General features: G+C 39.8%; 1 protein-coding gene across 2 annotated transcripts in view; it reads left to right on the top strand.

The window, feature by feature from the left end:
• Window positions 1-24964, top strand: part of LOC131792800 (dynein axonemal heavy chain 5) — a 57631-nt gene that overhangs the window by 25088 nt on the left and 7579 nt on the right. For both annotated transcript variants that reach the window (XM_059110206.2, XM_066172767.1), the window contains exons 47-83: window positions 363-440; window positions 809-955; window positions 1390-1562; window positions 2004-2094; window positions 2206-2293; window positions 2750-2937; window positions 3407-3601; window positions 3864-3941; window positions 4437-4655; window positions 4953-5093; window positions 5445-5549; window positions 6011-6198; window positions 6890-6944; window positions 7066-7179; window positions 7401-7565; window positions 8083-8199; window positions 9373-9489; window positions 10006-10140; window positions 10710-10832; window positions 11252-11647; window positions 11990-12224; window positions 14485-14633; window positions 15006-15160; window positions 15851-16004; window positions 16375-16539; window positions 16945-17133; window positions 17842-18204; window positions 18602-18892; window positions 19611-19778; window positions 20285-20550; window positions 21344-21473; window positions 21905-22048; window positions 22414-22464; window positions 22719-22874; window positions 23357-23539; window positions 23827-24070; window positions 24649-24954. In XM_059110206.2, coding sequence (XP_058966189.2) covers window positions 363-440; window positions 809-955; window positions 1390-1562; window positions 2004-2094; window positions 2206-2293; window positions 2750-2937; window positions 3407-3601; window positions 3864-3941; window positions 4437-4655; window positions 4953-5093; window positions 5445-5549; window positions 6011-6198; window positions 6890-6944; window positions 7066-7179; window positions 7401-7565; window positions 8083-8199; window positions 9373-9489; window positions 10006-10140; window positions 10710-10832; window positions 11252-11647; window positions 11990-12224; window positions 14485-14633; window positions 15006-15160; window positions 15851-16004; window positions 16375-16539; window positions 16945-17133; window positions 17842-18204; window positions 18602-18892; window positions 19611-19778; window positions 20285-20550; window positions 21344-21473; window positions 21905-22048; window positions 22414-22464; window positions 22719-22874; window positions 23357-23539; window positions 23827-24070; window positions 24649-24954 — 6262 coding nt within the window. The remainder of the gene's footprint in view (window positions 1-362; window positions 441-808; window positions 956-1389; window positions 1563-2003; window positions 2095-2205; window positions 2294-2749; window positions 2938-3406; window positions 3602-3863; window positions 3942-4436; window positions 4656-4952; window positions 5094-5444; window positions 5550-6010; window positions 6199-6889; window positions 6945-7065; window positions 7180-7400; window positions 7566-8082; window positions 8200-9372; window positions 9490-10005; window positions 10141-10709; window positions 10833-11251; window positions 11648-11989; window positions 12225-14484; window positions 14634-15005; window positions 15161-15850; window positions 16005-16374; window positions 16540-16944; window positions 17134-17841; window positions 18205-18601; window positions 18893-19610; window positions 19779-20284; window positions 20551-21343; window positions 21474-21904; window positions 22049-22413; window positions 22465-22718; window positions 22875-23356; window positions 23540-23826; window positions 24071-24648; window positions 24955-24964) is intronic.

Here is a 24964-nt window from a genome sequence, read left to right on the forward strand (position 1 = left end):
TAAAGTAAAGTTACTTTGTATTCAGTGAAAAATTGATGAGAAACAGAAACGTTCTATACTGACACACGAACAACTCACTTTAGCGTTACAACGATCCTAATCATCTATCAATTTGTTTCGTTGTGGTTTCAATTTTAGTGACACTTGTTGTAGTTGGCAGACATGTTTTGTCCCCTGTTCGTTATGGTGCGACTGTCTTGATTCATTCTTTTTAACGGTTGGATCGACATAGTAATTGTCAAATTCTTGACTATAGTGTTTTTATCTGTTTATTGTTTATTAAATTTGGCGCAGCGAGCGATGGCTCAGGGTTTCGCTGCGAATCATTTAGTGCTGATTGTAATTATTATACGATTGTTTAGGTCGGTTTGCTTGGAATCCAGATGATTTGGACCAGAGATGCTGAAGACTCTTTGACTTATGCTAAGTCCAACAAGAAGGTGAGAACTATGCAGTGTATGGGCGTCATGTACTAAATTGAGCACTGATGTTGTTATTTTTCACGGCATCTCGGTCATCGCAGTGTTGCAACGACCAAAAATTATTTTTATAAGTAATTTTTCTATTAAGGGTATCAAACTTTTACCCATTTGAAAAGTCTAAGCATATCATTTTATTAAAAAAACCGCAACGTAAAAGTTTTTATTTCCCAGATACGCGAGAATTATCAGTTACACAAGCGGATTATTGATTTTTTAAAAAAATATATCTCCATAGGGCATTCCCTTAACAACGCCTTTTGTGTAGTGTTATAAAAGTAAATCCAGTTACTTGTGTCATGGATCAGCCGCTGTGTTTTTTTTCGTAGATCATGGATGAAAGAAACCAGTTTTTCCTGAACATGTTGAACGAGTTGATCGAGGTAACCACGCAGGAACTGACCAAAGTGGAACGTGTCAAGTTTGAAACTCTCGTCACCATTCATGTACATCAAAGGGACATTTTTGATGAATTGGTAATTATGAATTCATTAGTTGATTTTTATAAATTGATTTGTAAGGATGTAACTAATATCCAGATTAAAACGCAGCTGTAGAATATGGGAAACGTTTCGATTGAAAAAAGTTACAAACTATCATTAACGTGGTGAACAAGACCGAAAAAGGTAAAATTTCCTCAATTCTTTGAAACTTATTAAATTCGAAAAAAAAAAGGAAAATTGAAAGAAAATCTTATACCCCCTTGTGAGTTTACGAGTGGAGTCAACCATATATGGATTGGTGTCCTCCGACGGCTTTTTGTTGGATGGTCATGTCACAGAGTGTGTTTTGTGGCTCAACCCGTTTCTCTCTGAGATAGTGTGCTGTGTAGTAAAACTGAACAACGGCTGCGAAGAAGTCTTTATCAAGATATATATGATTTACTTCCATTCCATCAATTTTTCACTAGTGCCGCAAGAATATCAAGGTACCGACAGATTTTGAATGGCTGAAACAGTCACGCTTCTACTTCCGTGAGGAGACTGACGAGTGTGTGGTGTCCATTACTGATGTGGATTTTGTTTATCAAAATGAATTCTTGGGATGTACCGACAGGCTTGTCATTACGCCTTTGACTGACAGGTAAGTAGATATAAGTTTTTTTTTCAAAGAATCTTTGCTCGTTTTCCATCGCTCTCTTTTTTTTTCGCTCTGAGAAATTATTGATCGCTCACGAGATTTGAAAAATAATGTTTGCAAGAAACTAAAGTATTGGTTTATCGATGTCGGGCCTGTGGTGTGATGGTCAGCGGATGGACTCCAAATCGCGAGACGGTGCGAGCTGTAGGTATGGTTATCTTCGGGTCAAGTAGTCTTGCTCTTCGTGGGAAAGCGGTGGCCAAGCGCTTTAAGCAAGTACAAAAGAGAATTTCTTGACGATCTTTCCAGTTACTCGTAAACAAATAATGACCTTTACCGAGCTCGAAACTTACCATCTCTCTCAATCTATTTGCAAAAATAACCTTGGTTGTTCAGCAAAGTGTTGTATGTCGTTCGCGAACGCTTTTTTTGTCTCTACCTTAGGTGTTACATCACTCTGGCCCAGGCCCTCGGAATGTCAATGGGTGGTGCCCCTGCAGGGCCGGCGGGTACTGGAAAGACAGAGACAACTAAGGTGAGACCTAAAAGAGGATATTGTTTTTTCATTGGCTTATGAAGAATGTTTAAAAGTTAGTTATTAGGAATGTCAGTGTCATTGAACAATTGTACCTGATATTTGTTCTAGGACATGGGGAAAGCTTTGGGTAAATTTGTAGTCGTTTTCAACTGCTCGGATCAGATGGACTACCGTGGTCTGGGTCGAATCTACAAAGGTATGTTTCTTCTTGTCTATTGCTCAGTTTAAGAATGACGTTTAAGGTGAACAGCAAATAGCGAAAAATGAATTCTGATATTGTTCACTTTTGCTCTAATCTTTAAATCTATCCGGTAGAAAAATTGAGAGTTTCTTATTTTCTCATGTAATGGAAATATTCGACTTACGGGTGAGATAAACTACAAGAATTAACGTAATAAGTTCAATTTTGGTTTTGCCGTTTGCTATAAACATCATACTAACCTACATAACCTCTTGATATTGTTTATTCTTTATTTATTCTCACAGTCACGTCTCGAAAAATGTAGGTTAAATTTTTCAAGTTTGTTATTTATGTAATCGACATTATTTAACAAGACTGGCCTAGTTCAGCTTCATGCTGGTGTAGGGCCATTTAGGGCGCAAGTTGACGTGATTTGGGTTAAAAAACTGATGTTTTTCTTCATTCTATCAGGTTTGGCGCAGTCTGGAAGCTGGGGCTGTTTCGATGAGTTCAACCGCATCGAGCTACCTGTACTGTCCGTGGCCGCTCAACAAATTCACGTTGTGCTCACGTGCAAGAAAGAGAGGAAGAAGATGTTTATTTTCACGGATGGCGATGAAGTTGACATGGATCCAGAGTTCGGTATCTTTTTGACCATGGTAAGTGTGAGGATAGTATACAACCATATCGAGTAAAAATGTTTGGGATATTTCCGTAAAATGACGACAAAATGAAAATTTTTCATTGATCCAAATTATCGTTCATTCTTTAGTGTTCCTTCTCCTAAACTTTCCCCGCCCCCTTCCCCAGAAATAATATGTGAGCACGCTAGCTACTGATTGCCCATAGATGAGATTTTGATTGGGATGTGGTTTGGAGGGAAACATGATGAAATATGATAGAATTTGGACTGAAGATATCCTCTCAAATGTATCGTGTAGTTTTTCTTGCTTAATTTATGGGTCATGCCAGGAATACAATATTAATGCACCGCCTATTCTCGGATATATTCCTCTTCGTCAAATATCATATTTTGGTTTGGCAGCTAGCAACGTTTGTGACCAGAACTGCAGGTCATTTGTTTTTCTGGCACAGCAGATAATAGTAATTTTCTGACTGTTTGAATAGAACCCAGGCTATGCCGGGCGCCAAGAGCTGCCAGAAAATTTGAAGATCATGTTCCGCACAGTAGCGATGATGGTACCTGACAGACAGATCATTATCCGTGTCAAGCTTGCTGCCAGTGGTTTTATCAGAAATATCAACTTATCCCAGAAATTCTTCACTTTGTATAAACTGTGCGAGGAACAGCTCACCAAACAGGTTTGTCTGATGTTTCTTTTTTACCGTTTCAATGGAGTTTTGCATTGTTTGGCAAACAGGCTGGTGATATCTATCAACACAAAAGGAGTGTAAGACTTTTCGTTACTAAGATCGCAGTTATTGAACAAAATCATCTGTTAACCTTCTAATTGACTTTTAACTCGCGTGGACTTAAAATGTACTGGTATTTCGAGCAAGATACACGTCGAGAAATATTTTAAACATAACTTGTCACTTCTGAATTTGTTGCTCTTAACCCCAGGTGCATTACGATTTTGGTCTTCGGAACATTTTGTCTGTGCTCAGGACTCTTGGAGCAGTGAAAAGAGCCAATCCTGAGGTAATGTGCTTTCCATTTCTATCTCTTTTACCATCATTCAATAAGTCGATTTTCTAGGGTATGCATGCCTCGACAGTTACTTAGGTTGGTTTCCCTTTGTACGTAATAACAGCTTAGATAAGTGCGTGGATCCGTAGCGCGCGTTTCTTGCGTGAGTGTTTTAGAGGAGCGGGTAAGCGTAGACCCTCGCGAGGGAAAATACTTTCTTGCGCATGTCATACTCGCACCATGATCAAACTTAGCGACTTTTGTCGTCGGCTGCGAATTTGCCTATCGCATTAGTATTAATAACTCGCCTTTTTTCCTTTACTACTATTGTCATTGAGTATCACCTTCGAATAGGGCCTCTTTGTACTAAACTCTCCTTGATAGCAGCTCTTTAAACTTTGGTCTGTCGTGACCTCATATTCTGCAATTAAAATCCATTAGTTTTTTGTTTCTCTTCTTCTTACGAAAGCAATTTATACTGATAGTGCTGTTTTCCTCCGTTAACAGGATAGTGAAGATCGTATTGTGATGCGAGTGTTGCGTGACATGAACTTGAGCAAGCTGGTCGACGAAGATGAACCACTGTTCATGAGTTTGATTGACGACTTGTTCCCAGGCCTTACTCTAGACAAAGCGGGATACCCGGATATTGAACAAGCCATTGCTGACGCTGTCGAGGAAGTTAAACTTGTCAATCACGCACCATGGACACTCAAACTGATTCAGGTCTTACATTTTTTCTATAATGATACTTCAGTAAACAATTTTTCAGGTGATCAAAGTAGCGGAAACATGGAGAATTACTGACCTGAATTGCAAACAACGTAATTAAAACTTCATATTGAATTTTTGAAATCCACAAACGATTTCGTGGTTCATTTAAAGTGTGGGATTTATAGGTGCTGAAACAATTTTTACTTGGAAATACCCTCGGAGTTGGCTTAACACAGCACCATATGATACTTTTTCCTAGTAGTACTTAGCAATGTTACGTGGAGTTAACTGTGTCCTTCTGCTCACCAGCTCTATGAAACTCAGCGCGTCCGTCATGGTATGATGGCCCTGGGTCCCAGTGGTGCTGGAAAGACCAAATGTATAAACATTCTGATGAAAGCCATGACACAGTGTGGTGCACCGCACAAAGAGTACCGCATGAATCCTAAGGTAACAAGACAACTACGTTCTGCTCACTGATTTATCATGTTCACTAAAATTTTTTTTAGACATTCGTTACTGGCGAGTGTCACTGATGAGGATTGTGAGAAACAGGATCCTTGCCCTGCCAGGTTAACGGTCGAGCTCTCACAGTCTGACGATTTACCTTGTTCGTGTGCGTCACAGGACCTGGGTTTTGCTGAATGAACATAGAGGTTCATGCATTTCTTTTAACACTAAGAGGACCAAGAAGCTGTTGTTGGCAAGAATGTTTGAGTACTATTGTTGATATCGGAGAAATTTGACGTTTTGTCAAATGTAGCGCTTACGGTCATGTGTAACGTTTATTTTTCTCATCAGGCAATCACTGCTCCTCAAATGTTTGGTCGACTGGATGTCTCCACCAATGATTGGACCGACGGAATCTTTTCCACGCTTTGGAGACGAACCCTAAGGGCAAAGAAAGTAAGTATTTATGCAAAAAGTGGAGTTTTTTGTCTAGCATGATCTGGAGTGATTAAAACCTCAGACTTTTCTATTAAACTGTAAAGCGCTGTTGAATGCTGTACAAAATGCCACTCAGGAAATCATGCTTCGAACGTCTGTTACACTATTTGATTCCTCATCCCGGACTTCAGTTTACTCATTTGTCGTCTTGTCAACTTGGGTTTTCAAACCATATATAAACTGCAAACAAAAGCTCCCCTAGGCGTGCCGTTGGAACATCTGTTCGCTAAACCTACCGAAATGGCAATCTTTCCTAAGATGATGTTGCACACCATCGATAGTCTAATTAACTTGAGTTTTTTTTCTACTTTTTTAAGATATGTTTACCTCCACGATAAAAAAAGGAAATACTATTTAGAGGCGAACTTAATGTTTCCTTTTAACGTTCAAATATCACTGTGCCTTTTTTTTTTTGCTAGGGAGAGCATATATGGATTGTTTTAGACGGTCCTGTGGACGCTATCTGGATTGAAAATCTGAACAGTGTGTTGGATGACAACAAAACACTAACCCTGGCTAATGGTGATCGAATTCCAATGGCGCCAAACTGCAAGGTTGTGTTTGAACCCCATAACATTGACAACGCTTCACCTGCCACAGTTTCAAGGTAAAACAACAATCCGCTTTCGGGAAATTTACTGTAATGAGAAGTTAGTAGCTTTTGTGACATTTTTTATTCGAGCGCTTTTCGACTAAGTGTCGCAAAAACAAAACCAAAGCAATCAAAACGGCCAATCAGAATAAAAGAAATATCACAAGCAACCGCTAAGGGCTCAAAATGAAGACGAGAAACTTCCTGAAGTGAGGGAAAATGCTCGGGACCAAGTTGCGATTTGTCTTAATTTTCATCTGATTTTCCCCGGGAGGAGGCGTGAATTTCCACGCTAATTACAGAGCGTAGAAGAGCGCTTTTCGATCGAGTGCCGTAAAACCAAATCCAAAATCACCACAACGGCCATCAGAAGAAAGGAAATTACCTTTTAGAGCCCATGAGAACTCAGAATAAAAACAACCAAACTGCCCAAAGCGTAGGAAGTTAAATGCAAGCGATAAAGTCGTGATTGGTTCTAGGCTTGCCACTTGTGGAGTGAGAGAGTGGTGCGAGTTTTCTGAACCAATCACAGAGCGAAGTTAAGCAAAACCAATGCCGTGCCGGATTATTTTCAACACTCTACTGAAAATTACTCTAAAACAAATACCCATGTAATCGCGAATTACTTTCGACGCTCAGTTTGAGATTGCTTTGTAATTGCATTACGTTATCAACAATTCCATCATTCTTACATTCTCTTGTACAGAAATGGTATGGTTTATATGAGTTCATCTGCGCTGGATTGGAGACCTATTTTACAGGTTAGCTGTGTAGTTTAATCTCTTTTAACACTACGTTTTGACTTTATTTATTTATCATAAGACGTTTTTAGTGGTTCGGAACTCTTCTAAGTTGATCGTAACTCTGATTTTTCATCACTAGGGATGGTTAAACACACGTCCTCAACTCGAGGCTGATGTCCTCTTCTCTCTGTTTGAGAGTGTGTTCGATGAACTGAGGACATTTGTTATTCAGAATTGTGTGCCAAAGATGGAGGTAAGTAACACTTCAGTTTCTGTGCGTAACGCGCTTGATTTACAGTGTTTAAAATTACGAGTAGACCTTTTTGCTTCGCAAGGTTCGATCACATTCACCACTTTGCCTCATCGTGGGGTGGGAAAAGAAATTTGCCCAAGCAAATGGCTAGCATAACCTCAGCCAAAGTAAGTCATCTATTCCCTCTCGTCTATTTATTTATTAATTTTTTTTTCATACAGGTACTTGAGTGTAACAACATCGTTCAAGCCATGAACATTCTTGAAGGTTTGATTCCGGGCGAGGATGCCCCAAAACAAGTCGATGCGAGCCATTTGGAAAAACTGTTTGTGTTTTCTCTTATGTGGAGTGTCGGAGCTCTGCTTGAGCTTGAAGATCGTAAGAAGGTAACGGAGTGCAACGAGTTTAAATGATTTAGCATAACACTTTCCCCTATTTATAATTTTCGAATGATATATCTTCTTGAAAAATGTTTCAATACTGCAGAATTATAGCATTGTCGTTCCCGACGTTGTAAGCTACTGAATGTTTGCATTCCCCGAATACTTAGCATTCTACAATTGGTATTCCGCACTAAGGTCAGCTTCAAATAACTGAGATCCTAATCAGCTTTAAAAGGAACGAAGTTTTAAGAATGCGGTTCGCTATACACTAGAAAAGATACGAGAGAGGAACGAGTGTGGCTACATTTTGAGATGTTTAATACAGATGGAAAACCAAAACACTGTATGCCTTGGGGTTCAAAAGTTTTTCTTCTATGCAAGTGCTAATTTCTGCGAAAAAGGTTTTTCAGTTCTTGAGCTCATCAGCTTCTTGTGTCAGCTACTTAGTTTCTCTGGTGTCATTCACACTGAAGGACATAATTGAGGTTTGATGTTTATAGTTCTCTATTTCTTTTCGTAGATGGAAGGATTTTTGAGTGGAAAAGGTAGCCTCAATTTACCTCCAGTTGAAGGACAAGACACAATTTTTGAATATCTGGTGAACGAGCAAGGAGAATGGGAACATTGGTCACAAAGGGTCAGTTTTTTCAACCACATATCACGAATCCTAACATTTTCCTGTTGTGTCATTGGCGTCAACAGGTCAGGTCACGTGACACACTAATACCCCGTTCACACCAAAGCTTAAACATGTTTAAAATCTGTTTTGATAAGCAGATTTAATAAGACTAGCCGTTCACACTGCGGGCGCGTTTATCAAAACACGTCTAAAACCGTGTTTAACAAAACTACCTCGCGAGGTACTTTAACAATCGTGTTTAATAAAACACATTCAAAATGGCGGAAGAAACTAAAACGCGCGGAAGAGTTTGGGTGCACAAAGAAACCCTCCTGTTACTTGAAAAGTGGGGAGACGAGAATATCCAACTCCAGCTAAAATCATGCATAAGAAAAAAGCCTATATGGTTAGAAATTGCGGCATATCTTCGAGCTGCAGGCTATGAAGACAGAGACGACGGCAGCTGCAAGACACGAATTCACACTCTGATAAGCGCCTATAGAAGCTACAAGGACGAATGCGCCAAGACGGAAAATGCCACACCAAAGAAGAAGCTGGCTTTCTTCTCTCCGTGTTTACCAAAACAAAAGCACAATATTTCGCCCATCTACCATTTTGTTTACGTTTTAAATGTTGTGGCTGTATGATGTTGTAACACTTTACGTCAATTACAATCACACGAACGCGAGGCAGCTCTTGTTGTTCGGTGTGAACGGGTTGATCAGTTAACCATGTTTAATTAAGCATGGTTTCATTAAACTTTGTTTAATTAAACATGTTTTGATGGTGTGAACGGGGTACAAGACTGTGAAGTATCAAGTCATATGCACCTCATTTATCAGTGTTCAAAATTACCGTGTAACGTTCGCAAACTTAGTTGTAAAGCCTGTTTTCATTTCCAGACATTTGTGTTCAATTTGTACGGCTCAATGGACGATCAGATTATCATTGCATTTCATGCAAACACAACCTTGCCCTCTTTTACGTACCGATTTCAAGTTCTCCAGTGAAACATCTCCTAGCGAGAATATGGGCAGGAGAGTATACTGGATAGCCTCTACTCGACCTTTTTCGCTTCTTCGTTATCAGTTACTTGTCCTGTTGCATTGCCCTTGAAAGAATATTTTTTTCACTAGCGCGGTAATTTTATTTCTTCCCAAATTGTGACTTACTGCTATGATTCTTTTGTAGGTTCCTGTCTATGAATATCCGAAGACTACCATACCAGAGTACGCTTCTATTTTGGTTCCTAATGTGGATAACACTCGAACTGACTATCTTATCCACGCCTTGGCCAAACAGGGCAAGGTAACTATGCTTCAGTTTCGATTTTCGATATAAACATTTATTTTGTTAGTATCGTTTATATTCCTATTAACAGGAGTTAGATTGTCAGAATGGTCCACGGATCCAGCTGTTGTCCAGGGTATTAATTAGGCATCAGAGATTGGACAACTCTTAAAGTTTCGATGGCCTGAGCTTTTTTTTTTTTTATTCAGACATGGAGAACATAATCCCCTTTTTTACACTATTCTTCTGCTACTAAATTTCTTCATCAACGTCCTTGATAGAGAAAGACATGACACTTTTCTCTGGGTAGAAGAATTAGTTGGGCCTTATACTAGAAAAATTACAATATTTGGCGTCTGACGTTCTGTATTCCGGTAGTTTATTGGTGGTTCTTTACATCGTTTACTAGACACGAAGGTCGAAAGTCGACTTGTCCATGTGCAGGACCATAACTTATCCTTGTACTGTTCTATTTCGTAGGCCATTGACTAAATTTGAGATATAAAACATCAATTTTTTTTTTAATCCTCTTAGGCTGTGCTATTGATCGGTGAACAGGGCTCAGCTAAGACAGTTATGATGAAGGGTTACTGTAACAAATATGACCCAGAACAACAGCTCTTCAAATCACTCAATTTCTCCTCTGCAACGACACCCAATATGTTCCAGGTAAGTTTTGTTTTGTGTTGTTGAGTGGCCATATATGACCAGCCAAATAGTCATACATCACTATCACTGTAGAATTACTACGTAATGGATTTCTGAAAGTGACCATATCTGACAGCAACAAAACTGTTACTGCTTTTTCAATTTTATGTGCAAGATGAATTTGAATTTTCACTTTGGTTCCCAGATCGGCTCAGTCCTTGGATCGCCTTTACGACAGGCGGTCAGCGCTGAATTACGACTCGGAGTTAATTTGGGATTGATTTCTCGTCAATTTTGGGGGTGTGTCTGGCGTAAAAATGTGTGTAAGGTTGTAGAACGAGGTTAATGTATTATTATCTCTAAAACACTATTCTTGGGTCAACTCAATCGTGTTTTGATCTGAGCTACCCGGTGTTTAACGAAAGAAAGGAATACATCTTCTTTTCCCGTCATCTTTGAATTATTTCTTGATTTTTGTTTAGCTACATTTATATTTCCCTGTAAAATAGAGCACTCGTTATCTGCATCGTAAACGTGCCCCAGACAGGAATGTATTTTGCCAACGGTTTTTGTCTCTTGATTGACTGTAGCGAACTATCGAGAGCTACGTGGACAAACGAATGGGAACAACTTACGGCCCTCCAGCAGGAAAGAAAATGACAGTGTTTGTTGATGACATCAACATGCCAATCATTAACGAGTGGGGAGACCAGGTAACCTACTTTTACTCTCTTTTAGAATCAGGAGTGTTTGTCTAAAATGTAGGAAGGTGGTCTCCTGTCTCCTTAAAATCTTGCTGTTGAAAATCGTCATGTATAAAAATCAACGAGGGGTCATCTGTCTGTTTATCCATCACGGGATGCGAGGGGATGAGGATATAGATGCGGAATGAATTTATTTAATTCTCAGTTCCATTTATGGACAATTTAGTGCTGATGGAACATAATTTTTGTCAATGTAAACAGGAACTTTAAGATTTAACCATTTCCTCTGTTACCAAGTTTTTGTTAAGCTGAAACAATTGAATACCTTGTTATTTAGCTCTAGAAATCAGACAGCGACTAGTGCTTTCTGTTACCTCTTTATCTGCTTAATTCATGGGGTTTTGGCTGATCAAGTTTTACGATTTCAGATTACCAATGAAATCGTTCGACAAGTAATGGAGATGAAAGGTTTTTACAGTCTTGACAAACCCGGTGATTTCACCAGCATAGTTGACATTCAGTTCGTGGCAGCTATGATTCAACCAGGAGGAGGCCGCAATGACATTCCAAGCCGCCTGAAACGTCAGTTTACTATCTTGAACTGTACGTTGCCCGCAAATGCTTCGATCGACAAGATCTTCAGTTCCATCGGTAGTGGCTACTTTAACACCGAGCGGGGATTCCCTGCAGAGCTGCAGAAGATGGTTAATCCTTTGGTGTCAAGCACGAGGAAGCTTTGGCAGAAAACGAAGATTAAAATGCTTCCCACGCCAGCCAAGTTTCACTATATCTTCAATCTGCGAGATCTTAGTAGAATTTGGCAGGTATGAGTTAAACAAGTGAATTCTTGTTTTACGAGTTTCGCAGTTTTCCCATCACGTCCGGTGTGAAAATACGTGCGTCAGACTTGCAAACAATACAGGCGCCAGTAACACAATAAGTTAACGTACTTTTTGTTTAACCGTACTTTTTTGTTTGCCGAATGATTGGTTGAAAAGGGAACTTGAATCAGGCAGTCGTTCGTCGGTTCGTACCCCTGTTTGTAGGCCTGTGAGTCAATCAGCCACTCAATCAATGAACAATGCATGGAAGCAATCAAGTGTTATGCCAGGCAATTAATCATTTAATTAATTAACTGACTTTTTTCATTGATTTTTTTTTAACAGGGCATGCTTACTGTGACATCTGAGGTAGCGACCACTCCCACAATTTTTCTTAACCTTTGGAAGCACGAGTGTAACAGAGTCATTGCCGACCGCTTCACGAATCAGCAGGATAAAGATTGGTTCGAAAAGGCCATCAAGCAGGTTGTGGAAGAAGACTTTGACGCTGAGACTAGCGGCCTGTTGGAGGCAGAACCTTATTTTGTGGATTTCATGCGAGATGCCCCAGAACCAACTGGTAAGGAAAAATCTGCAAGCAATCCCAGACAATTACTAACATCTCCAAAGTGTAAAACACTATTTAAGTCTTGGTTCCAGCAACAGTGACAACAAATTTTGGCCCGGTCTATACGATTTCCATCAGTACAACCACTTTTCCTTTGCAAAATAATGGCTACATAATAAATAGGGACGACTTCTTAGCATTCTTAATGGCGCCCCATGTGTGGGACTGTGGTGAGTGGGAATAACATTTATCCACTTGCAATTTGTATTGGTAATCGCTTGTCAATGAATTTGATGTCAACTTTTTGTACTCAATTTCAACTTTCAGTACTGTTTGGGATAAATTGACGTTTTTTTTTCGACAAATGAGCATACTGAAGTTTTCGCATGTGATCCAAAGTTTTCCTACCAATGTCTCTTCTTTATTCTTCCTTTTCGAATTTTCCTTATGACCAGTTGGTTGTGTAAGTTGATCTAAAACCGTGTGATCTAGCTTCCTTGTAGATGGAGCAAGGAATAAAAACTGCGAGTTCGTATCCTTACAGGTGGAACCTGGCTAGAGTCTGCATTTACCTAACTTCCCATCAAACCCTACCAGAGAGAAAATGGGCCACCTCAAATGTTTTTCCATACTAAAAAGGATAGCTTACTGAATGGAAGGCTTCTGCTGATAGAAAGCGACAGTTTTTAATTGACTTCCCTGCAATAATCGTTGCCCTGATGTCTTAGTTTACCTTTTCCTCTCCTGAACCTTAATTTTCTCAAACTTTTTACTCGATTTGCATGTATCTCTACAATGAAGTGTTCCTTATTGGTACTTTAATCTTAAGTTAGTGTTCTTTAACTCAAAGGCTCCCTTATTTCCCCTCTCTCTCAAGTCACTTTCAATACCAGGATTCTAATCTATTCTCTTGACTTGCTTGCAAGTTTCTTCATTTTCGTTGTTCTAGGCTTTGTCTCTTCAATCTTATCTGCTCTTCAGCTTTGATTGTAACAGATAACAAGAACAAAAAAGAAGGCAAAGCCGCGAAACCTAAAGGTCCGAAGAGTTCATCAACAGGTGGACCTTCTGTTGGGCCTAAGGGCTCAGGTATAACTGTTGCACTTATTTTTATCCCTCTTCTTTCTGTATTCCTCCCTCTGTTTTCTTTATTCCAGACGAGAACTGGAAACCGTTTCCAAGTCCATTTCTGAGGAATTCTTCAGTTTTTTCCAATCCCACCTATCCCTTGTAAAAGTTTCTCTTCCATTTTTGACGCACAGCTGACGTACCTTCTTAAAGCAAGTCAGGATTCTGTAGTGAATCTACCTACTCTTTATAGAGTAGTATTTCTTTCTCGATGGTCGTTCTTTTAAGTATTCTTTGGGAGAGCAACACTCGGTGCTCTTCAGCAAATTATTCATCGAAGATGTCTCCTAAAATCTATTCAATCCGTTTGCAAATGCGCACTGAACTCACTTTAACCCTTTCCATCCTAACATCAGTATGCATATTCTCTGTACAGTTCTCTAAATTCTAAGCTGCTGATAAGGAGAATTTGTTGAACAATCAAGTGCTTGAGTTTGTGATCATTTCCTTTATTCTCATGACCTTAATGTTTGATTCAGGGGTGATACTGTTGGAAGAAGTTGGAAGCTTATCACTCTTAACTTGGACTTGTTATTTCTACTCTTCTGCTTTTGTTGCGGAAATTTTTTGGCTCATCTTCTTTTTTCTTCCTCAAAATTTAAAACAAGATTGCTTGACTCCAGTTTTCTCTGTCCTCGAAACGATACAAATGAAATTCTTTACCCTGTATTGGTTACCTTTCAATTGACAGTTGGAATAAATTCTTAAATCTTCTAACTCTCTCATGTCTGCCATTTTTATCTTTTTGATTTACCGTTTACATGAAATTGGAAACAAGATTTGCTCTCGTCATCTTTCACCAGTCTGATCCAGGTTTTTCAGGTTGTCTCAGGTTTACCATAGAGTTTTTTATATTTTAGTGTGCTGGGATTCGCGAGTGAATTCAAAATAAAATTGAACCAAAGTAACGGTCTTTACAAAACAACGAAAAAATTACAAGTCAAAACGTACATATTGCCTCAAGCGCGAAAAACGTGAGCGACCATTCGCGCTAGTCTGGTATCTGACTAGTTAAGATGGTTGTGTGAATATCCTGGACCAATAAGAAAGTACTGAAGTAAAACCAATGCAACATTTACTTACTTTAATTACTCTCGACTCTCAATTGAATATTGTTCCTCTAAACCTGTTTAAACTGCTGTAGGTGACGAGCCAGAAGATGCAGACCTTGAAGCACCAAAAGTGTATGAACACATCGGGACATTGGAAACTCTCAAGGAGCGACTGGGAACATTCATGATCGGCTATAATGAAGTGGTTCGTGGAGGCAATATGGATCTTGTCTTCTTCAAGGTACAAAGCTCGGGTACTTGGATTTAACACAACGTAGCTGTTGTAGATGTGTACTATATTCAGCGGTATTTCGCCGACATCTTAGCTATGTCTCTTCATCGTTCCAGACCACATGTTGGCTGATTTTTAGAGAGTTATCGGCGCGTGTCAAAAGGAACAGTGCTAAATGTGTTGAGTAAAATAAGACGCAGTTTGAGAAAAAAACACACGAACCGTGCCCGCGTAAGAAAGTATATCTTTCAGGGTGAAATTTAATGACTTCTGATGATGCTTTCTTTTGTTGGGTAAATTTTGTTTATTGGGTGTTCCAGGCAGTGCAGCAAGCACTCTGAGTGTTCAATTTTCACTTAAAATTCTCATTATTTTCTTCAGGATGCTATGGTACACCTTATCAAGATTTCACGTATCATTCGCACCCCTCGTGGTAACGCCTTGTTGGTGGGTGTCGGAGGTTCAGGAAAACAAAGCTTGACGCGACTCGCTTCATTCATCGCTGGATACCAAATCTTTCAGATCACCTTGACAAGGTAATACACTTTCTCTTTCACTTGAAATAGCTCTCCTAATTGTGAATAATGATCGATTTTTTCAGTAGGACTGTGCTCAAATGGTGGATTGTTTTAATGTGTATAACTCCAGAAAGGAAGACTCATTAAGCTTCTTGTCTCGTTTATTGTCAGTGCAACGAAACATTCCACAACCCCAACCAAATTTGTAGTAAAATATTTGTCGCTGATCAAGATTGAAGGAAATATCTCCGTTGTATCCAACGTTTCAACAAGCTAACAATCTACCCACAATTTCGGACATACGACAAGACGTCAAGCGTTTGTTTGCTGAAAACTCCTATATCTTTTGTAAGACTTTTCTTTTAACTCTACGAGTCGGTCTATAACTGGTTCTTCAGGCTATTGCTCCCACAGTAATGATATGATATTTACATCGTAAAATAGGGTTTGTCATCGTGGTAAGTAACACTTTCAAAATAGAAATATGATCGTTTGTCTCACGATGTGGACACCTTCGGATGTGGATCGCGACTCCTCATCGAAATGACCAGATCGTGAGACAAACGATTATATTTCTCTTTTGAAAGAGATATTTACACTTTTGAGATCTGAAGTTTTCTTGCCTTCCTCTGGATAGTGCGCACTTATGTACCCAAAACAAAGTAGGTTGTAAGTAATCTCTGTATAATTAAAGTCTTCTTTCTATAGGTCCTACAATGTCTCAAACTTGATGGATGATCTCAAAGTACTGTACAGGACTGCTGGACATCAGGGAAAAGGAATTACTTTTATATTCACAGACAACGAAATAAAAGACGAAGGATTTTTGGAGTACATGAATAACGTGATAGCGTCAGGAGAGGTTCGTATTCCATCAAGAGATAGCGTTGGGAAAACTTCGCTTTGAATTTCAGGGTGCCCCTCGACGAAACCATTTCAGTTGTGGATATTTGATGCACCGTCCGTTCCGAAACATGTTTAGCTCTCGCAAAATGTTGTTAAGACCGATTGTCAATAATAATGGAGCAAAATGTTCACTTAGCACTTCTCTGAGCCCCAACTTGTTTTCTTTTCGAAATTATTGTCTCTGTTAGAAACATTTACGTCAGTTTGTAACAAACACCCAAACTGGCGTTAAAAAAAAAACTGACTGACGTCACAAACTGGCCAGTTTCGACACCTTAGGGTAGAATTAAAAGAAGGTATTAACAGTCTTCTTATTGTTAACCCAGGTATCTAACCTGTTTGCTCGAGACGAGATCGATGAGATCACTCAGGATCTTATCAGCGTAATGAAGGCTGAGTACCCGAGAAGACCGCCAACCAATGAAAATCTTTATGATTACTTCATCACTCGCGTCAAGAACAACCTACATGTTGTACTTTGCTTTTCACCGGTAAGGACATTGTCTGTTTTTGTCCGCTTGTTGGCTTCTTTTCTGACCGAGAATTAGGTGCTGATAAACTGGTCTTCTAACCAATTTAATCACTGGTTGTCCGACTGATTGACAGGTTGACCGACTGACTCAATGACTGCCTGACTAATCGACGTATAGACTTTTCAATCGACTCTTTGACCGATTGAATGATCAACAAATCAACGGACTGATCGCCAAACTGACTGACTGACTGACCCACTAATAGACGGACTGGCTCATTGAATGACTGATGGACTAACTGACCAAGTGACTGTTTTTTTGGTTTCATTGGTTATTTCGGCTCTTAGCTTGGTACAAACGTTTTTCAAATGTAACTTTGGAATTTATTACCGCTTACCAATGTCAAAACACAAATACTTCTAGGTTGGAGAGAAGTTCCGTAATCGTTCACTGAAATTTCCTGGACTGTTTAGCGGTTGCACAATGGACTGGTTTAGCCGCTGGCCAAAAGACGCGTTGATCGCAGTGGCCTCGCACTTTCTGTCCTCGTTTGAAATTGTGTGCACTGCGGAAACAAAATTGGCTGTCGTCAACACAATGGGGGTTATACAGGTAAGCTGCGGCTGGAGAGATAGATGTGTAACTGCAGTTAAGATAAAAACATCTGGCGAATGGCTTTGGAATGAAAATTGATAAATGATGAATGTATGATAAAGATATATTTTAAAGCACACACACAATAATCATCATCATCATCATTTGTGCTCTCCTCTTGTGGTGGGCTCCCCTCTTTTGATTTTTGATTGGAGCTGGTCAATGAATCCTATTTACAACTACTCGTTTCAGTAGTGTTCTTAGCTGCGAGGATCTCTTAATTTCATCTTTCCACCGCAGTGCAAATATGTGAATTTTCATATATCTAAAATCTTCATTCACTTGGATGTTTATTTGGACCCAATTCATTGACCAGCTCCCAGTTGGCTTGTTAGCTCAATTGGTAGAGCGCTGCACCGGTATCGCAGAGGTCATGGGTTCAAATCCCGTACGGGCCTGAATTTTTTTTTTTTTCAGGTCCTATTTACAACTACTCGTTTCAGTAGTGTTCTTAGCTGCGAGGATCTCTTAATTTCATCTTTCCACCGCAGTGCAAATATGTGAATTTTCATATATCCAAAATCTTTACTTCAGAACTTGTTTACATCACATTTTTCTTGTGGTATATTCAATGGATTTACATTAATTTGACCAGTGCAAGATGTGCTTTTTTATGTTGTAGGAATTATAGTTTCCAATTGGTTTTTTTTCCTCTGTTAAAACCAGGACAACGTAGCCGAGATGTGCGTTCAGTACTTTGAGCGATTCCGTCGGCAGACTCATGTGACTCCCAAGTCATATTTGTCTTTCTTGGGCGGCTACAAAGACATTTATAGCTCACAATACGAGGCGATTGGTCTTCTTGCGCAACGCATGAACACGGGATTGGCAAAACTTGTTGAAGCTAGCGAATCAGTGGCGAAGCTTTCGGAGGAGCTGGTTGTAAAGGAGAAGGAGCTGGCTGTAGCTTCAAAAAAAGCGGACGTTGTTCTTCAAGAGGTGACTGTCAGCGCCACAGCTGCAGAAAAAGTGAAGTCACAGGTGCAGAAGGTGAAAGACAAGGCTCAGGCTATCGTAGATGAAATCGCGGTGAGTTGAAATCGCTCTGTGATGCTATTGAGGGGTTTCGCTAGATTTTGCATCATTTCTCTCTTCAGGGCACTTAACAGCGTATGGCAGGTCAAAGACTGTACTAGCATGCAGTCTCTGCTTTTGGAGAAATCTGTCGCGCAAATAAAAAACGTCAGTAGGAAAAAATGCGCGCCGTGTGGAACTCAGGGAGTGAAGCGCTTGAGTTTCCCGTGCAGCGCTGACGTAATTATTTTTTTAACTCGCGCAACGAATTTCTCCGAAAGGGGGGAATGCTCGTAGTTTAGGCAGGTTACGATATTTCAGGCCATTATAGCAACGAATCATGTCTTAGTTATTCGTGATATTTCTACTATTACCCCTTTCATCATCAGACATCCTCTCTTTCTCCCAACAGGGAGATAAAGCGGTTGCAGAGGGGAAGCTCGAGGCTGCTAAACCAGCCTTGGAGGAAGCTGAAGCTGCCTTGCAGACCATTAAGCCCGCTCACATCTCCACCGTCAGAAAACTGGCCAAGCCACCTCATCTGATTATGCGCATTATGGACTGTGTGCTACTGTTGTTTAACAGAAAAATTGACCCAGTGACGGCAGATCCAGAGAAGGCTTGCCTTAAGCCGTCTTGGGGAGAATCATTGAAGTTGATGAGTGGTGGAGGTTTCCTGAACACTTTGCTAACTTTCCCTAAGGTAGAGTTTGTAATCAGGGCCATAATGAATTAAGGTAATTTTGTATCATCACCTGAGTTGATAACGTAAATTGGCCACCGTAAAGAGTTCCAAAGCTGACGTTTCGAGCGTTAGCCCTTCGTCATTCGCTCTGACGTAGGGTTAACGCTCGAAACGTCAGCTTGAAACTCTTTACGGTGGCCAATTTACGTCATCAACTCAGGTGATAATACCAAATTACCTTGTTATAATCTCCCACCGACGTAGCGCCACAGTTTCTTTGGAAGCTTAACCCCTTTATTCAAGATTAACTACTCTAGTTGATAGTTATGGTGCAATTTTCAATTCAATGTCAAAGGCAACTCGAAAACACTGTGATTGGTCTAGAAAACATTCGCGTGAAATATTTGTAAGCAAGCCTAGGAATTCTAAACAACATTGTATACATGATTTTTTGTAACCCCATTTTTATTTATCCGTGATTTTTAACGCAAAAAAGGGCAGGAAGGCGACATGGAATTTGTAAATATTCGACTCACTTGCTCCTCCAAATCTTCTTCCTTCTAAAATGTCTACCTTGTAAATGGTGGATATCTTTTGAGAGAAATTTTCAACTTCAGAGCTCGCTGATTTGCTTTCTCTTTGAAGTTTGCCGGCTCTCCACGGTTTCCTTTCCTAACTCTAATAACTACATTCACTTTCGTTCCGTTTTGCACCCGAGTTTCTTTTTCATTCTAAGGATTCCATCAATGAAGAAACAGTTGAGCTGTTGATGCCTTATCTTGAAATGGAGGATTACACCATTGAAGTGGCCAAGAAAGTTTGCGGTGATGTTGCAGGGCTTGCCTCTTGGACTAAAGCAATGGCTTTCTTCTATACCATTAACAAAGAAGTCCTTCCTCTAAAGGTGATGCTTACATCCCGTTGTTAAGTTAAAGTAGCTAGCTCTCTTTGATATATGCTATGGCTAGTAAAAAAAGGAGGTGAGATTATGTGACACAAAATGTTTGCTGTCAGATTTCAAATGTGAGAGGTCAATCTTGAAAACTGGCACCCATCGCCATAAAGATTTCATCTCTTGTTCTTAACATCAGCGAACTATGAATTTTTTTTTTGCTCGGCTACCGGGTGTAAATTGCACTAGGCGCGGTTAATGTTTCATTTTAAAGAATGTTTTTCCACGTGCCAATAAAAGAATTTAATTTAAAAATACATAATAAGAAGGTAAAATAAATTCTACAATTAAATCCCACTTTCCTACTCAACCTTATTTTGTTCTGATTTAACTCACACCGTGCAGATAGCTTGTTTTTTTTTTCTTCGCATTTTTCATTCTTATGTCCCCCGAGTGCTTTGTTAAGCAGACGAAAGCACTATGAAATTAATTGTACGCTTTGTGCGTGAAATCTGTAGGCGAATCTAATCATCCAAGAAGCGCGCTTGCAGAAAGCGACAGCGGAGTTGAATGAAGCGCAGGCGCAGCTGGATGAGAAACAGCGCGAACTGGATCTGGTGCAGGCCAAGTACGATCAGGCTATGCGTGATAAACAGACTCTGGTAGAAGATGCAGAGGCTTGCAGGAGGAAGATGGCCAATGCAACGGCACTGATCGATGGTTTGGGAGGCGAAAAAGTAAGATGGACTGAACAGAGCAAGAAATTCGACCAGCAGATTCAAAGGTGTGTTTCCACTGTATTTTTTTGTTTGGTTGTTGTTAAGTTACGTTGCCTTTTGAAAGTATCGTATTTCAGACTCGCTTTTTCCCGATGTTTTACAGTTTCCTCAGTTGGTTAGTTAATTTTTTCGTAAGGATTGACGATATGAGGTCATGTTTTAATTAATTATCAAAAAGACCATTTCCGTGGAGGGAAATCAATTGAAATAATGTTCCACGCCTTTCACGCGATGAAGACACTAAGGACCGTTTATTTATATGAAGTCTAACCTAAACCACGATTTTACGCAGTCAGTAGGCCTCAGGGTTTCTCTATAAGAGAGTTGATTTATGTCCCTCCACTGTTAGCTTTAGGCCCTCCTGACACTGTTCACAAGAATAAATGTTCAGATAAATATTCAGCTAAATTGGGGATTGTTTAGGGCGCAGTTTTGTTGAACAACGGCTAATCTTTGCTTCAGTGATCAGACCTAAAGGTTTAAAAATCTTTCCCCCCTTCCCCTCCCCTCCTTGTTTAGTCTAGAAGGGTTGGTGGGAAGTCCTGCGAGAAGGAAAAGTTTCCAAAATTGTTGGAAGTGGTAGGGCAGGCGCGGTGTGGAGTATGTGTTGTATGGTGTTGGACTATTTTAACAACCAACAACAAAAGGAATATGGTGGAGTGTGGAGTAATGTACTTGGAATGGACAACATTTAAAAACATACAACAAATGAAACATCCCGAAAAATGCGTGTTTCAGAAACCGGGACAATTTACGGCTATCGTAACTCTCTTCTTACACTCTGGTGCTCTATCTCAGGTTGGTAGGAGATGTGCTGCTGGCCACCGGATTTTTGTCATATTCTGGTCCGTTTAACCAGGCTTTCAGAACTCTGTTGTTGGACAACTGGAAGAAAGAAATGAGAAAAAAGAAGATTCCTTTCTCAGAGGTAATAGTTTACTTCATGAGTTAGTTGGTGTATTTTAACAAACAGTCAGCAGAATGATTTTGGTGATTTTCTCTAAGCAAACATCGTAAAAGGTGTCCTTAATTCACGTAAATCAGTTGATTTACTCAATTTGTGTACATGTAAACTTTTGGAAAAATCTTCAAGGAAACGGCTCTGTTGTAATAGTAATAGGGCTGCTTCGAGGTGTTACTACTCTGTTTTGATTTTTTCGTGTTTGGTTTTTTTTTTATTATTTTTCAGTATAGTAGCTTTTTATATTTCTTTAAGATTGAAGTCATCGCCCTTGTCAGACCGTTGTGTTGCTTTTTAGACTGAGCTTTAAAGTGACTCTTTGGAAGGAAGGATAAATAGAATTACGAAAAACGAATAGGAACAGAATTGATTATATAGTTTTTCTTTTCCCTATGCAGGATTTGAATCTTGTGAACATGCTCACGGATGCTGCTACCATTGGCGAATGGGCCCTCCAAGGATTACCCAGTGATGAGTTGTCAGTCCAGAATGGTATAATAGTCACCAAGGCAGCTCGCTATCCACTTCTTATTGACCCCCAGGTGAGATACGGATGGCAATAACCCGGGATGAAGGACGAAATATTTTCTTGACATCTACAGTTCGTGTTACCTGCCCTTACCATTAGTGGCCATTAGTAATGTCATTTGGAATACGTATATTGCTGTGGTGTTGCACACGTTCGGGAAACTTGATGGGCTAAACTTGGAGGAAAGAGTGCATAATTCATGTTTTGTTCAAGATTGAACAGTTCAAAGGCGAAATATGTGTTCTGAGGTGTTCAAATATTGTTCTACTTGAATGAACACGAGAGATCCCTTTCGGTAACAAACGATTAGCGTCCTTATCTGCCATGGTTAATAACTTTAGCCTGAAAACGCTATTGAATGGTATTTCTGTTATTCAGGGGCAAGGAAAGGCGTGGATTAGGAAGAAAGAAGGACCGAATGAACTACAGGCAAGTTGATAAAATTTCGCTCTTGTTCATTATCTTCTCTGTAATTTAGTGATACAGGGCACAGGCTTTAGTTGCTGTAGTAACCTACGAGGAAATGATGTTCCATCCACGAGGAATCCTAAAAAGCTACTGTTATTCCTCGGAAAAAACGACTAGCTTGGACTCTAGTGTGGACTCTAGCATCGAAAGAAATTTCAGAATTATCTTTCAGTGGAAACCTTTCTTTCTCTGATTTCTCGTTTGTCTTCCACTAGGCCACTGCCCTTAACCACAAATACTTCCGTACCCATTTGGAAGATTCGCTGTCCTTGGGAAGACCACTGATCATAGAGGATGTTGGCGAGGAACTTGATCCGGCACTCGATAACGTGCTGGAGAAAAACTTTATCAAGTCTGGCAAAACGTTTAAGGTAAAGAAATACCTATTGTTTTGATAGTTGTCACTAACTTGCTGTTATCTTTCTTCTTTATTGTTTGAAAAACTCTCACCTAAATACAGAACTCCAAGATAGCCTTACTCTTGGTTCCCTTTGTTGTGGTATGTCGTAAAAATGAAGCGCCATTTACCACCATAGAGCAATACAAAAGTAAGTCCACCGGACAAATTTCCGGACAATTTTAACGGCTCTCAATTCCTTTTGAGGTATCCTAAAAACCAGCCTGAAAAACTCTTCAACAGTTACATCGTCACTATTACGTCTTGTAAAAGTTTCGCGTTTGTGAACTTTCCAACTGATTTTTTTTTGATTTAGAGAGATATTGGCGAAATCAGCTAGGCGTGGTCATCATCTGGGGAAGAATTTCTATTTAGAAATTTTTAAGATTTGATTAGATCAGCTGAGTTTTTTCTCTTTAGTATGGGTCTTACTCAACGTACTTCTGTACTTTCCAGGTCAAAGTGGGAGACAAAGAAGTGGATGTAATGGATGGTTTCCGTTTGTACGTCACTACCAAGCTTGGTAACCCCTCCTACACTCCTGAAGTTAGTGCCAAGACCTCCATCATCGACTTCACGGTTACCATGAGTGGCCTGGAAGATCAGCTGCTCGGTAGAGTGATATTAACAGAAAAGCAGGTGAAGTGTCGCTCTGCCATGAATTAATGGATTATTTGTCTTCAAATTCAGGTTTAAATCCTCGTGAAACGAACGCCATATTGAATTGTAAGAGCAAGAGTAGGGAAGAGGGAGTAAAGAAAAGGCGATTTTAATAAGCAGAAAGATTTTCTTCTTTTGTTGTCTTTGAGGTATTTTTCCTAACTAGCTACCCAGATTAAAAAAAAAAACAATAGGTCTAAGTTTTGGCGTTTAGAAATCGCGATGAGTCTTCAAAATAAATCAATAAATCATTATTGTTCATGTAGGAACTGGAAGCTGAACGTACCAAGCTGATGGAAGAAGTGACCGCTAACAAACGAAAAATGAAGGATCTGGAAGACAATCTACTTTACCGACTCACTAGTACCCAGGGCTCTCTCGTGGAAGACGAGTCTCTGATCCAGGTTCTAAGTGTGACAAAAACTACTTCAGAGGAAGTCAGTGAAAAGTTGCTGGTTGCAGCGGAAACAGAGGTGAAGATCAACACTGCTCGTGAAGAGTACAGGCCAGGTGAGCGGCTACAAGAAACAATAAACAATAAACGAGTCCAGCCGATCATTCGTTAAGTAAATGGGGAATGTAGGCGAAGAACAAGAGAAATTTCTCAAGAGAAAATTTTGGGTAAAGAAATGCCGGTTTATCCGAAAAAAAAAAATCAGGAAAACATGATACCAAGACCCTCAGAAGTATTTCTCTACATGGAGAAAAGTACAATTATATTTTTCAATATATATGTAGCTGATTGGAAAATATGATCGAAACAAATTAGAGCAGCCGTAGAATTCCATATTCGCCCCAAGATGATAATCTGGGCTTCCTAATTGTTCAACAGTTGTGCTGTGTTCATAAGGTTAACACTATGTTGCATATTATACTGCTTCTGTACAGGTTAGTTACGCCCTCTCTCTGCTGTTTTATTTGGTCAGTAAAACTACCAGGCGCTCAACACATTGAATGTCGCGGGACAAGTTCTGTCATGTCCCATAAAAGAGCACGACAACAAAAAAAATTACAAAAATAAGAATATCACCTTCTCCTGCCTTGATAAATGATAGGCGACAACTGTTTTCTCTCCTTCTCCTCCCTAGTGGCCACACGAGGTAGCATCCTTTACTTCCTGATAGTCGAGATGTCCTACGTGAACGTTATGTACCAGACTTCTCTCAGACAGTTCCTGGGCTTGTTTGACATTTCCATGGCACGCTCTCAGAAGTCTCCGATTCCCGCCAAGCGGATCCAGAACATCATTGAGTACTTGACATTTGAAGTGTTCCGTTACACGACGCGTGGTTTGTACGAAGAGCATAAGTTCCTCTTCACTTTGCTGCTCACGCTGAAAATTGATTTGCAAGAGAGAAAGATTCGCCACGACGAGTTTCAGGTTCTTATCAAAGGTATGACGAT

The sequence above is a fragment of the Pocillopora verrucosa genome, chromosome 9 (genome assembly GCF_036669915.1).
Source record: "Pocillopora verrucosa isolate sample1 chromosome 9, ASM3666991v2, whole genome shotgun sequence".
NCBI classification, from domain to species: domain Eukaryota; kingdom Metazoa; phylum Cnidaria; class Anthozoa; order Scleractinia; family Pocilloporidae; genus Pocillopora; species Pocillopora verrucosa.